The sequence below is a fragment of the Crotalus tigris genome, unplaced genomic scaffold, assembly GCF_016545835.1.
Source record: "Crotalus tigris isolate CLP2741 ecotype Arizona unplaced genomic scaffold, ASM1654583v1 scf7180000019364.2947544272:3078424, whole genome shotgun sequence".
Classification (NCBI taxonomy): domain Eukaryota; kingdom Metazoa; phylum Chordata; class Lepidosauria; order Squamata; family Viperidae; genus Crotalus; species Crotalus tigris.
Window position 1 is genome coordinate 1,880,939 of NW_024097500.1, and position 15,048 is coordinate 1,895,986.

The window sequence follows — 15,048 nt, forward strand, 5'->3', positions numbered from 1 at the left end:
AACTAGCAGTTCATTGTTAATTTCCCAGCTGTGCTCAACAGGAAGCAACAGAAGGGCATGACCTAAAGGCAGGAAGCCTTTAATTAAGGTTGGAAAGGATTTTAGTTGGAGAACTATTTCTGAATAAACATCATAGAGAAATCTGGGCATGAATCTCAGCCATAGAAATGCTGCATTAAGAGCAGGACAGGGACAGGATTTCTGCTTTAATTTCCAGTATGAGCTGCTGGGGGGAAAACAATGACTTGGCCACGTTTTTTGGAGAGAAAACCAATCTTTCAAACAAACACACTCCACTCTACACAATTCAGCAAAGCAAATGTATCTATTTTACAAAATTTTAAAGTTGGCCAAGAGTTCTACATGAATCTCTGACCCATAAGAGATTTTCCACTTAATACCCCACCTTAATCCACCCAAAAGACCAAGGTTGGTTTTTTTTATTGTTTTAAAGGAAAACCCATTCTTTTCAAAAATTTCTTGAAGAAATAATTAACTGACAATTCTGTGCAGTGAGATACATGTAGCTACAGACAGAAGGGAAATTCTTTTACCATTCCTCTTACATGTAATTTACTTGTTAAAGTCTAGGAGAGGCAGATAGTTATTTCTTTGAAATTGCCTAGACAGGAGATTGACATCTGCGGTCCTAAAAGTAGCTTTTTCTGAACGACGTCTTCACCTGAGATGGGGCATTGCAGGGAAGACCAGCGTGTCCCCAGAACGGTGTTTCCATATTCAGTGTGCAGCAAGGGATATTAAATAGCATTTGTTGCAAAATACATTAAACCTCCAGTGATACAGTAGGGATTGGATAAAAACAGACAGCTGCAATTTTGCTTTTATTGTAGGTCTTCTGTGAGTTCAATATGGCTGTCAGTCAAAATAAAAATTAGGCAGGCTATCAATTTCGTGGGTGGTTACTTTGAAAAAGCCTGAGAAATTCTTCTGCATTTGTGCTAAATGGGGCCAGTGGCAACATTTCATTTTTTTGTAAAAAGGGATTGTGAAATGCTAGAATGTCTGGGTCACAGGAAGCCGAGATGATTGGTTAAACAAGCCATCATATGTGTTTATCTGTGCACTTTATCCATCTGCTCAATCTTAGCAGGGTCTAGGCAGCTTAAAGTAATGTGTGAACCTGCTTAATGCTTGATGTAGTTCCAGAACAGAATTTTCTTGCCCTAAAACTGTTGCGGTAATTTCAAAACAGCCAATAAATTTCACTTTCATTCTGTTCTTAGTCTCTCAATTTCAAAATCTACTTCTTCCAATTTCTGCATCATTTTTTACACATAGCTGAGCACACTTTTCTTACAACTATATTTTGTTAACAAAATACGGCCTAATACACACACTTTCACACCCAGATTATTCCAAAGCCCTTTTTATGTCCTCCCATTCCCCTGTTTATATTTTTGGATATGTTTTCTCACCTGGAGAACTGTCAAATGTGAAGCGGGGCTGATATTTAAGTACACTGCTGTTTTGCTTCTGATATTGATCTGGAAAAGGATGAAGTGGGTGAATGCGCATTAAAACGCAGTTGTCCAGGTTCCGATAGAGGAGACCAAACAAATCCGAGGCTAGAGATTTCCTCAAAGGATATGTTTATTGGTTACAAAATATTGGCATGGTCAAAAGTGAAACCAAGTCTAAAACTCCCTGAAAAGAGAAACACTATTACAAAGTTAAACTTCCCACCTCAGTGCTATGCAATCAGCTACGTTTCCCAATATAATAGTTTGGCGGGCTTTCTATCCAACTGCTCCCCCTCCCAATCCAAGCGGCAGAAATGACCTTGGTTCCCACGGGACATTGAATTGTTTAGATAGCAGAATTCCTCCACACCCCTTCCCATCTTTGTAGCAACCTAGAATGAGCAAGATGGCTGCAGCCAAGTTCATTGTAGAATTGACAGCAGGTTGAGCAAGATCCTTTTGTATCCCTTTCCCTGCCATCCTGATGGGAGAGATTTTAGCGCATGTATAGAGTGTATTTATCCCTGTGGAAGAAGCTGTGAACTGTAGCAGTTTGATGAAAATAGTTAAAATAGTTAAAAGTGTCCAGTTCCAGACACAGAAAAAATGCTGAGACCATAGAAAGTGTGCAGAGAAGAGCAACAAAGACGATTAGGAGACTGGAGGCTAAACCATACGATGAACACTTGCAGGAATTGGGTGTGTCTTGTCTAGTGAAAAGAACTAAGGGTGACATGATAGCAGTGTTCCATTATTTGAGGGGCTGCCACAAAGAGGAGGGGGTCAACCTATTTTCCAGAGCACCAGAGGGCAGGTCAAAAAAGCAATGGGTGGAAGATCATTAAAGAGAGATCCAACCTAGAATTAAGTAGAAATTTCCTGACAACTAAAACAATCTATGGAACAGCTTGATTCCAGAAACTGTAGTTGCTCCATCACTGGAGGTTTTCAAGAAGAGGCTGGACAACTACTTGTCTGAAAAGGTCTACGGTCTCCTGCTTGAGCAGGGGCTGGTCTAGAAGACCTCCAAGATCCCTTCCAACCCTATTATTCTATATTCTAGACATTTTTCAGTTTCAAGGATGGAAAGATTGGGACATATTCTCTCTCTCTCTCTCTCTCTCTCTTTCTCACCAGCTTGTCCAGCGGGCTTTTGGGGAACCGATTGTTTTCATTCGTGCAGTTGTCACAACGGTGGGACGTGCAGCCCCCAGAACGGAGAATGCCAATGTACCCCTGGCTGGACGGGTCCCTACTGTTCTCAGAGTAAGACCCAGAGTTGGAAGACTTTTGAGGCTCCTACTTGGAAGATCTCTGCAAAAGTTTGCACTGCCCCCAAGTGTCTGCTCTGAGCATTTTCAGAGTTGTCGCAAGTCAAACGGCAGCCAACTCAAAGCAAATAAAACCCATCAAGCATCAATCAATCCTAACAAGTGAACAGCAACAAAAAAAGAGAGCAGTACTTTTATAGTTGCACAAAGAGTTCTAATTTCCCCAGTACAGATTCCCTAATTTTCCATACAGGTTTGACTTCGAAGCCAATCCTGAAAAAGGTCCTCAAAGTTGGGTGTTTCTCAACTGTGGCCACTTTAAGACAGGTGGACTTCAACTCCCAGAATTCTGGGAGTTGAGGCCCAGCTGTCTTAAAGTTGAGAAACACTGGCCCAAACCATTTTCCCAACCTTGTGGAGATGTTGGATTACGGACCCCATCATCCCCTACTACACCTTAGAGTCAAATCTGGTTCCTGGCCTAAGCTCCTCCCGCAAAGGCCGTGGTTCAGGGGGGAGACTTGGGCTCCGTTCTAGTTGCCTGATGTCTTCCCGTCTCTTTTCTGGATCCCCATCTGCCAGGATGTCCAGCTGCCTTTTATGGAAAGCACTGCGCCAGCATCTGCCAGTGCCAGAACGGGGCCGACTGCGACCACGTCACCGGGCAGTGCACCTGCAGAACTGGCTTCACCGGAAAACAGTGCGAGCAGAGTAAGTTGTGGGGAAGGGAAAGCCTCTTAGCCAGTAGATTTGATCTGCTTTGCTTTGGAGGGGGTTTTGGGTGCCTGCAGGAAGCCCCCCCCCAAAAGAAGACTGTCTCTCCTTGCTGTGGAAGACAAAGCATCTGTGTGGTTGAAGGCATACCACCATCCCATCGTCCACAGAAATGGGCAGTTTGTATTCTGGGCGCAGTCATTACCTCCCTCCCTCCTTCCTTCCTTCCTTCCTTCCTCCCTTCTATCCATCCTTCATTTCTTCCTTCCTTCCTCCCTTCTATCCATCCTTCATTTCTTCCTTCCTTCCTCTCTCTTTCCTTCTTTCCTTCCTTCCTCCCTCCTCCCTCTGTCCCTTCCATTCATCCATCTATTCTTTGTTTCTTCCTTTCTTCCTTCCTTCCTCTCTCGCTCTTTTTATTCCTCCCTCTCTCCCTTCCTTTCTCCCTCTTGTCTCTCTCTCCCTCCTCCCTCCTTCCCTCCCATCCATCCTTCATGTCTTCCTTCCTCCCTCTTCTTTCCCTTTCCTTCCTTTCTCCTCTCTCTGTCCCTTCCATTCATCCGTCTATTCTTTGTTTCTTCCTCTCTTCCCTCCTCTCTCTCCTCCTCTTCTTTCCTCCCTCTCTCCCTCCCTCCCTTCCTCCTTCCTTCCTTTCTCCCTCTTCTTTCCTTTCCTTCCCTCCTTCCCTCTCCCTTCTTCCCTCCCATCTATCTATCCTTCATTTTTGGCTTCTTTCTTCGCTCCATCTTCTTTCCTTCTTCCCTCTTCCCCTCTTCTTTCCTTCTTTCCTCCCTCCCTTCCATCCTCCCTTCCTCCTTCTTTCCTTCCTCCCTTCCTCCCTCTCTCCCTCTCCCTTTCCCCCTCTTCTTTCCTTCCTCCTCCCTCCCTCCCTCCCTCCCTTCCTCTTTCTTTCTTTCTTTCTTTCTTTCTTTCTTTCGTTCCTCCCTCCCTCCCTCCCTCCCTTGTTTCCATCTTGATATATCTGCCTTAGGTTGAAGAGGAATGCAGAGAGCCTGGGTGTGTCCCCAAAACTTTCCCACTAGAGTAGCAGAGTCACCAGCTGCTTTACAGCCTGCCTCTTCATTTTTATTGAATGTTGCCCAAAGAAACACAATAAGCTCTCGCCAGATTTATTGTCACCATCACGGTAATTGTATGAATAAATTTTGTCACTGGCCATTCAATCATGTTCCTTCTGATAGAAATATGGAAAACCAAATGTTGGCAGCCTGGAGAGAAAAGGAAGGGAAAAAAGAAACCATCGCGTTTTGATGGACTCAGGGCCGCCTTCGATTCAGAGGATCCCTGGAGGGGCCCTGCCTGGCTTGTCTTGCTCAAGGCTGCAGGACCCCAAACCCCGAAGAAATATAATCCCTGAGAGACTGGGGGGGGGTGACCTTCAGCCTTTTCCCCAAAAAATGGCAAATTTTTCGTGTTTATTATTACAGAACTGAAAGCATTGACTCTACGAAGAGTGACACTTTAAACTGCATTTCTTTGCAAAAATTAAATTACAATCCATCAAACACAGGTGTGCAGGTTGCAGTGAGCAAATAACCAGACCTGGTTCATTGGGGCATTTCCCACAGTGCCCTGGAGAGATGCTCCCCAGGGGTGTGATGGGAAATCCAGTGGGAAACTGGATCTGGCAGCCTGTCGCTGTTCAGGGTAGCCAGCCAGCATTGTAAGGGAAGTCAGAAGGAGGCTTAGGGAAGCGGGGGTCACTTTCATTGAGAAGGTGCCCCATAATCTCAGTGGCTCCTTGTGCCAGCCTGTCTCTGTGCCCAGGACCAAAACTCCCCTGCACATTTTTTTTTTCTGTTAATTCTCGGTGCATTTGCTTGTTCACATTCGTTTTTGAAAAGTTTTGGGAGGAGAAAATGTGGGTGTTCTTGCTTCTATTTAGTGTCAGGCAGATGAGGACGGATGAGTAGGTCACCACTATTTCTCCAACCTCTCTGGGTCTCACGAAATCTCAGGGGGAAACTGAAGCTCCAGAGTTATGGAAAACATATCAGAAAGAACGTCACCAGCTGCAGCAGCCCTTCCTCAGTCACCCCCAGTGAGAACAGTCACTCCAAACCACAAATGCAAATCCCCTTATATGGCTGGCTAGGAATTCTGGGAGTTGAAGTCCACCCACCTTCAAGTTGCCAAGATTGAAAAATATTGTCCTACAGGAAGGCTGTGTAGGTTCTCTGGGCTTTTCTTAATTAGCATCTTCTGAGGATCCTCTATGGCAAAAAATAACTAGATTGGCAAAATGCTGGGCTGTTTTTTACAGACTTTTTTTCCACCTTGCATTTTCAGAGTGCCCACAAGGGACGTTTGGTTATGGCTGCCAGCAGCTCTGCGAATGCATGAATAACGCCACCTGTGACTATGTTACAGGTACCTGTTACTGCAGCCCCGGGTTCAAAGGAATCAGGTGTGATCAAGGTGAGGCAATTCTTCCTCTTTTCCTTGCTCTTTTCCTTTTCAATGGAGCCTTCAACTCGGTCTGGGGCCATTATTCCAGAACAGCTCAAAAAGACACCCCCACCCCCCAAAAAAACCGCTTACACCCTGGAAAAAATTCACACGGGAGGGGGAAAAGGCAGGGTTGGCAGACTATCTGGCTTTGGATTTTTCCATGAGGACTAGTAACTGGAACCTGAAACGCTGAGGTTTAACAGAGATGGCACAGTTTGGAGTTAGAGACCCAGTCATGGGTCAAGGGAAGGCATTTACTTTGCTAGAATAAAACAGCCTGATTCAGATGCCATCATATATCACTGTGCAGCCCCGGGTGTGCACCCGTGTCACCTCTCCTGCATTGGCTGCCAATTTGCTTCCAGGCGCAATTCAAGGTGCTGATTGTCACCTTTAAAGCCCTTCATGGTTATCTGAAGGATCGTCTCTTCCCAGTCACGTGTGCCCAGCCCACCACCAAGGATGTCGCAGGCCCCTCTCCTAAGGAGGTACATCTAGCGAGACCCAGAAGATGGGCCTTCTCTGTGGTGGCTCCCTCCCTTTGGCACGCCATCCCTGCAGAGATTAGACTGGCCCCCACTTTGACATTTTCACAAGGCCTGAAGACCTGTTTTTTTCCAACGGGCCTGGGCAACCCCAAGTGGGATGATGCCCATCAAGTGGCTTGTTTGATTGTGTGTTGTTGACAGAGGGATGTGGGGGGGGCGGGGTATTGGTTTTTTATTCTTTTTATATTGGGTTTTTGACTTTTTGTAAGCCGCCTTGAGTCACTGAGAGTGACTGGGCAGCCATATAAATCTTCTAAATAAAATAAAATAAAATAAATTGTCCTGTTTGGGACATTCCTTCTCTCCCAAATATCTCCTTGAAGGATGTCTAAAGACAGTTCAAAATAAGTCAACGTGGGCACCACAACTAGGCGCAGTGCAGGGAGAAAAAGTTGGAGCTTGGGTTCCACAGTTGTGAGCCCTCATCATGACTTTTTGACCCCCTCTTTGTGGATCCTCCCGTCCCTTGCATTTCATAAGGCAGATTTGCCTAGAATCAAAGGGGAGAGGTCATCTACGTAGAACTGGTCCCACCTCATAAGGACCCCAGTGGTTAGAATGCAGCATTGCAGGCAAACTCTGCCCACAGCCTGGAGTTCAATCCTGAATGGTTCAGAGTTGACTCAGCCTTCCATCCTTGCGAGACTGGTAAAAATGAGGACCCAGATTGCTGGGGCAGCATGCAAACAATGCTTCTATATTATAAACTGCCCAGAGAGTGCTGTAAAGGGGGTGGTATATAAGCCTAAATTGCCAAGTGTTATTGAAATGAACCACAAGCTGGCACGTGGGGCAGAGATGCACCCAGTAAAAACCATGAAACAAGAGGAAGGCAATTTCTCTGGGCTAACTAAGGTTTCCTTCCAACTGGCACGGGGCCCCAAAAAGTAGCTCTCCAGATGTTGCCGAACCACATCTCTCAGCATCCTTCCCTCTGGGCCTCACGGGTTGGCGTACCTGGGAGTTGTAGTCCGGTGACCCGTTTCAGACGAGCTGGTGGAAAGCTTTAAGAACTGTAATCCCTGTAAATAGCTGGCCCTTTCTTGCAACATGGCCTCCCCCACTTAATTTAATGGTGCATTGTGAATTATTTTTAACAGCGGCTCTCATGATGGAAGAATTAAATCCCTATACTAAAATTAGCCCAGCTCTTGGATCTGAGAGGCATTCAGTGGGAGCAATCTCTGGAATTATTATCCTCCTGCTAATTATTATGGTTTTGCTGGCACTGTTTGTGTGGTATCGACGTAAGCAGAAGAAAGGGCACGACATGCCAAGCGTCTCGTACACCCCGGCCCTGCGGATGACCAACACCGACTACTCGCTCTCTGGTAAGGGGCCTTGGGATGAGGACAGCTCCAGCTAAAGGGGAGGGGAAGTCTTATCTGTCGGACACCAGGTCTGCTTTTCCCTGTGCCACTGGCTAATTTCTTTTTTTTTTTTTTTAAGTTTGAATTTTATTCAGAAAATTAAAATACGAAGGGAAAAAATTACAAAGACGAACAAAACTGGACAAAAAAAGGTGTGAGTTAAAAAGACAAAAAGACCAAAAACACATGTTATCCCCCTAGCTGACAACAAGAATAGCTTCTCCCCTTGTGAAAGAGATCCAAGGTTTATAAATTTTTACATCTATTTGCCATCTAGTTTGACTGTCATACGTTACACATACATACACATACACATGCATACATATACATGTATGTATGTATAGGAAGAGAAAATAGTTAACAGGTTAACCAACAGCCAAAGTTAAACTACAAAGCCCACTGTTAACAATCTGTTATTGTAATTTAACTCGTAGAAAGTCTACAATAATTTCTTACCTACCACAGATCAACCCCGATGGCACTGGCTAAGTTCATAGAGCCCTGGTGGCACAGTGGTTAGAATGCAGTATTGCAAGCAACTCTGCCCACAGCCAGGAGTTTCTTCTCTCCTGCCCCATTTCTGAAGGCCAAAGCAAAGGGCTCCGCTTCAAGAACACCAAATGTTATTTCATCTGGGTGTGCAGAAGTGGAATGTCTAAAATACAGCTCATTCTTGACTTAAAACCATTTGTTTAGCATCTGTTTAACGTTACAATAGCACTGGAAAAAATGACTTATCGTGGTCCACATACTTACGCTTGTCACAGCATTCTCATGGTCACCTAGTCAAATTTTGGGTGTTTTGCAACCAGCCTGTATTTATGATGGTAATGGCAGAAGCAAGATTCCCTTAAGGGCCAAGTGATTCACTTAATAATTGCAGTGCTTCATTTAATGGCTGTGTCAAAACAGGTCATAAAAATCAAGCGTGACTGACTGAACCGCCGAGCTTAGGAACAGAATTCTGATCCCAATTCTGACCCTGTGGGAGACTGAAGATCAGTGACATGCATTTAATATGAAACAGAATCTTCTCAACCACGATGTTGGCCTGCTGCAAAAGGAGTTGAAGTCCAGAAGTCATAACAGGGCCAAAAGTTTGAAGATCCCTGTTCTAAGCCTAGCACCAGGGACAGATATGTAGCTCACCCATTATATAAAAACATGTCAACAGTTTCCGTTAATGGGCTTTTCCAGGCCAAAGAGTTACCCCATGAAATTAAGAAACAGAGTACAGGTGCCACACAGGGAGGTTAAACCATCTCAGTCACCTTGGTGTGGCTCAGAAATCAGCCTCACATGAAGCATCTTTTCCTTCTGCCGAGTTAGAAGTTGCTTCCTTTGAGCCATCAGGGTTTGGCCCATTTTCAAGGAGATTTGCTAATGTTCCAGGAAGTTTCTCCTCTTTACGGACTAGGATAGTAGACCTTTACATTGGCAATTTCTCTTGGCAACCAGAAAAGAGCAGGCCAGCTAGAACATTTTAAAAAGCCACCCAAGCTTTGCCGAGCAGAGTAAATCTTCCTTATTGGCCATGCAGGGGCTGGTTCCTGAAGAGAAAACCTGCAAAGTGAGAAGAGATTTCTAGGTAAGCATAATAAATGTGCAATGCCAATTCGGCTGTAAATAGGTTTCTTCCCAGCAGCCAGTTCGGCTCTTTAAAGGTCACTGGGATATTAGAAGAGAAGCTGGGATGTTCTCCTCTGTGGTAGCAGAAGTGTGGAAAGGTTCCTGAAACAAATCTCTGTTGGCAACCGACAAATGTTGGTTGTTGCGACGAGCAGAGTGTGGAATATTGCAAGAAGCTCAGCAACGCTCATGTGCACTGCAGACTTTTTCTTCTCCAAAACCATTCCAGATCTTTGGAATGATTTTCGTGGCAACATTTTTTTCCCTCCAAATGTCCATAATTAACTTAGATCAGTGTTTCTCAACTTCAACAACTTTAAGAGGGATGGACTTCAATTCCCAGAATCCCCCCACCAGCATTTGCCCAGAGCATCACTTCGTGCCCTATAGTAATGCAAGCTCCACCCCTTTCTTACCTAGTTATGATGTCATAGCACATGTACAGTAGGGATGAAGCTTGCATCGCGAAGGTATGTCTCTGCCTGGATCAGACCTTCATCCCATCTAGTCCGGCATACAGGATAAAATACGTGAATCTGAGTAAATGTTCATATCAATAAACTTAAGGAAGTAATAGTGAGTTGCGTGTAGCTGCACCATCAGAGTGAGCAAAATACCTGGGTCACAAAAGATGATCTCATGATCTCGGGACACTACAACTGTCATAAATACATGTCAGTTTCCAAGCATCTGGATTTTGATCACATGACCACGGGAAAGCTTCAGCAGTCGTAAATTATTTTCAGTGCCATTGTAACGTTGAGCAGTCACTATATGAAGTAAGCCAAGGACTATCTGCATAGAGGTATGTAAAATAATTGTACTACCCTCGGTGCCCCGCTAGGTGGCAGCATCTAACCAAATTTAATTGGTCTTGAAAAGCTAAACTGGGTCATTAATCCCGAAGTTAGCACTGCCCAAAGGAAGCACCAAAGTTCCTCTGAATTCAGGCAACAAACTGTTTATTTCATCAGCGGAGGCTTCTAAATTAAGCCTTTAATTATTGCAAAGTAAACAAGAGCATGCTTCATTTCCTGGCTTTTAAAAGTTGGCCGGCTTTGGAGCTGAACCGGTCAAGTCTTGCAAGTAGCTTAATCCACTAAATTGAGAGGGCTTTATACTTTCTGACAAAGTGTGGCTATTTCGATCTGGGTTGATTGACAGCCAATGATCGTTAACGTAGAAAGGGCCCGGCATGCTTTGAATGACTGGCCTTGTTATCTGCAAAGGGATGGAGTTTGGCAAGGAAAGGAGAAACACTTGGCTGATCAACAGTGGGTTTTCTGTAGGAACTCCGCTCCGGAGAGATTGGCTTTTCCTGAGCTGTTCTTTGGCTTTTTCTCCAGGGTCTCTGGAGGGATGGAGAAAATGTCTCTCTCTCTCTCTCTCCCCCTGCTTCTCTTTGCCAAAGGTTTCTGTGCCAAGAAAAAGCTATCTTCCACAGCTCAAGATTTAGAGTAATGTTCCTCTGGGGCACAGTTCATTCTGGAAGGGGGGGGGGATGATGCCGATGCTGTTAGTGTGGATTCTGACCGGTCCTTGGGGCTCTCTGAGCTTGTAAGTCGAGGACTACCTGTATTAAACTGAGACCACTGCGTGCTCCTAGGTAAACCCTGTATCTTACTTTGGCCCTGGTGTATCCAAAGACCTGGGTTTTGCTATCTTGTCCTCTGGTTCTAAACCACCCCCCATGGAAAAATTTGTGGTTAGAAAAGTAACCGAGACAATCGCCTTACATTTCGTTGAAAATCGGATGATTTTCAGGGGAAGATCCTTCGGTGTGAGTGAGCCTGTTACTTCCCCCTTTAATCCACCCTGAGCAGAATCATGCATCTGTCTCCTTGTTATGTTTTCTTTCATCTTGGGAACATCAGAAAGGTTCATTTCATTTTAAGAGGTCGGGTTAATTAGCCTGAAATCTTTGCTTCTGATTCAAAGCTATTGTCGTGAGTAGTGTTTGGGTCCTCTCTCATCATACAGTAATACTCGTATTTTATTTTATTTCTGCTTTCCATTTTAATTGCCTGTCAGCTAGAAGGGTCCAATTATTGGGTGGTATCTCAGGGACTTCTGGAGCTCAGTTGGTGTTTGCTTGTCAGAGGCATAGATATCAAAAGGGAGAACTGAGGAGCTGCATGGCTGAGTTTACAGAACAGACTGGACTACAAAGGTATCTGCTGGGTCTAGTAGTTAAACCAAAGTTAAGATAATGGCTGGGATGGTATGATCAAAGCTTTATGTATTTTTATGTGCATCACACACAAAATGGCCGGAGCTTCAATGACAACTAACTAAGGCCACCATCTTGCCTATTTTTCATCACATCCAATGGATGCCTGGGCTAAAATGGATTCTAGGCTATCCTCAGATCCCAACTATAATCTTAGCAAAGTTGTACAAAACCATGATATTTGCTTGGCTATCAAACTCCACCCAGAATTGTGGGTGGTTCATCACTGCCAATTCAATTTATTACAGCCAAAGGCCACACATAAATCAAACATCCAAATAAAACAAAACTAAACAGAACCATCACAAGTGGACATAGCAATACTGCACAATCGATGATGCAATCAATGGGCGACCAAGGTCTGCCTAGTCTTACAGACAGTATATCAAAAACAAGCTAGCTTCAGGAAAACTGAATCATACTGACCTGACAATAAAAATACACTGAGTATAGTCTAAAAGTGGATAAAACACGTAATAAAATCATTTATAAAAGATTATTAAAAAGGTCTAAAATGATTGTTTACGTTTCTGGCGAATCCCCAATGCTTCATAGATCTTAAGTGAATTTTGCCCCATTTTACAACCTTTGCTGCTTCAGTTGTTAAGTGAATCACTGCAGGTGTTATGTTAGTAACAGAGGTGTTAAGTGAATCTGGATTCCCCATCAACTTTGCTTGTCAGAAGGTTGCAGAAGGAGATCACATGACACTGGGACCCTGCGACCGTCATCAATAGGAGTAGTTCCCAAGCCTCTGAATTTTGATCATGTGACCATGGGGATGCTGCAATGGTCGTAAATGTGAAAAACGATCATAAGTCACTTTTTTCAATGTCATTGTAACTTCAAATGGTCACCAAATGAACCGTTGTAAATTGAGGACTAACTGTAACACTAAGGTTTAAAATGCCGTGCTTGATACCTGCCTACCAATCTCAAAATGGAAGCATCCTTGTGTTGGTCGGATATTAAGGGGTGGAGAAAGAAGACTATGGGGAGGGCTGGGGTCTCCTTGCTGGGGAAAAGAGAAAATAAAGTAAAAATAGGATTTTATCCTCCTGCCGGAATCACTAGCAAGAAATTTTCCTTCGGCACATGTTTTCTGTGATAAAGGAACGGAAGCAAGGAACCGGTTCCTACCAGGAGAACAGCTGCTTTGCAGTAATGCTGATTCCGACAGCCCCACGAGAGACATATGAGTTTGAAAAAGTGCTGACTCTGAAGTCCAGATTTTACTCCGGGGGGAGGGGGGCTCCGTGGCTGATGCAGCTCAACCAGGTGGTTCAGCTGCTTGGCAGTGATCTCCCAGGACAGGGGTAGGCAACCTTGGATCTTTTATGACTCACAGACTTCAACTCCCAGAATTTCTGACTCAGGAATTCTGAGAGTTGAAGTCCGTGAGTCATAAAAGATCCAAGGTTGCCTACCTCTGTCCCAGAAGATCCAGGGAGACGGCTGTGTGCGCTCCTTGACGCCTCAGGTGGTGCCTCCCTCCCCGAGTGGCGGGACGGGGCAGCGCACCGTGGGCGCCTAACGTAATATAACCGTCACGTCGAGACCCTTGTAACCGTGAGAGCTGTGGAACTGAAGGGCTGTTTTTCTTCCCACCAAATGTTCAGGACATGACTTGCACATGAGTTTGGATGAGCAGATGGTTTGGCGAGACAGTGGTTCGGACATTCCCGAGGCGTAACTGGTGGGTTCCCGTGCTGTGTGCGTTGAGGGCTAGGTCTCCAACCTCCCCCCCTCCCTTGAGGCTCGGTGGCTCCCACCTGCTAAGAGACCGAGCCGGGCTCTTGTCTTGCAGACTACGCGAAGGGATCGGCCCACAGCTCCAGCTCCACTTCCCTCAACAGCAGCGAAAACCCCTACGCCACCATCAGAGAGGCCCCCATCCTGACCCGCAAACTGCCCGAGAACAGCTATGTGGAAATGAAGTCTCCTGCCCACCGGGACGCGTCGTATTTGGACATGCCGGCCTCTTCGCCGGCCCACAAAAACATCTACGACGTTGGTAAGTGCCCGGAGAAAGCAGAGGTGTCCAGTTATTGCAGGTAGTCCTCGATGTACAACCCAAATTTCTGCTGCTAAGTGAGGGAGTTGTTAAGGGAGTCTTGCCCCATTTTTTCTTGCCATATTTGTTAAGTGAATCACTGAAGTTGCAAAGCTAGGAACACGGTTTTTAAGTGAATCTGGCTTCCCCATTGACTTTGCTTGTCAGGTCGCAAAACAGGATCACGGGACCCCGGCACACTGCGACCGTCATAAACGTGAGTCAGTTGTCCATCGTCCAATTATCAATCCTGTGACCCTGGGGATGCTGCAACAGTCATAAGGGTGAAAAATGGTTAGAACTTTTTTCAGTGCAGTTGTAACTTTGAACGGTCACTAAGCGAACTGTTGTAAGTTGAGGACTACCTGTATTTATTTATTTAGAGCAGGGGTAGGCAACCTTGGCTCTTTTATGACTCGTGGACTTCAACTCCCAGAATCCCTGAGCCAGCATGGCTCAACTTGGAAACCTCTCCCTTTCCCCACAGCACGGCTGGCTCAGGAATTCTGGGAGTTGAAGTCCACGAGTCATAAAAGAGCCAAGGTTGCCTATCCCTGATTTAGAGTATGGCACACAATGCCAGGGGGTCCAAAATGTTTATGCACGGTAACAGTCCAGACAGCCGACGATTGCTAGTCCCTTTCTTGCACTGGGGCTCTCAGCTTGAGAAGGGAGCAGGGGACAACAGGCGACTGAGGCTGGATTGGACAGCAATGCCCAACCAAGTGGGCTTTGCCAAGCACATTCATAGGACCAGGGTGTTCGGTCTGCCCTTGCAGGAAGAGGTTCTCTCTTGGTTGAATTATACAGGAAGTCCTCGGCTTACGACCACTTAGCCATTGTGTTGCTAAGCAAGACATTTGTTAAGTGAATTTTACCCCATTTTACGACCTTACTTGCCACAGTCGTTAAGTGAACTACCGCAGATGTTCAATTAGTAACACGGTTGGTTAAATGGCTCCCCCCCCCGTGAGTTTTGCTTGTCAGAAGATTGCAAAAGGAGATTGCGTGATCTTCTGACGAGCGAAGTCAAGGGGGGAGACGGGTTCACTTAACAACCCAGTTACTAAATTAACAACTGCAGTGATGCACTTAGCAGCAGTGGCAAGAAAGGTTGTAAAATGGGGCAAAAGTCACAACAACTCTCTCGCTTAAAAACAGAAACCTTGGGCTCAACTGTGGCCATCAGTTGAGGGCTACCTGTCTGGAAGAACCAAAAGGATGGGGATGCTCGAAATGTCATCTGAGGAGAAAGTCTCTTGAGTCTTTGGGATGCTGAA

The 15,048-nt window shown here is 45.3% G+C and overlaps 1 protein-coding gene across 2 annotated transcripts in view; it reads left to right on the forward strand.

Moving 5' to 3' along the window:
- The window catches only part of MEGF11 (multiple EGF like domains 11), a 231,647-nt gene that overhangs the window by 212,013 nt on the left and 4,586 nt on the right, over positions 1–15,048 (forward strand). Inside the window, exons 18-23 of one of the 2 annotated variants that reach the window (XM_039361926.1) lie at positions 2,619–2,747; positions 3,335–3,463; positions 5,777–5,905; positions 7,587–7,817; positions 13,335–13,411; positions 13,523–13,663. In XM_039361926.1, coding sequence (XP_039217860.1) covers positions 2,619–2,747; positions 3,335–3,463; positions 5,777–5,905; positions 7,587–7,817; positions 13,335–13,408 — 692 coding nt within the window. In that variant the 3' untranslated portion in view covers positions 13,409–13,411; positions 13,523–13,663. Of the gene's footprint in view, positions 1–2,618; positions 2,748–3,334; positions 3,464–5,776; positions 5,906–7,586; positions 7,818–13,334; positions 13,412–13,522; positions 13,730–15,048 lie in introns of those variants that run through there. The other variant, XM_039361924.1, reaches the window with a different exon arrangement.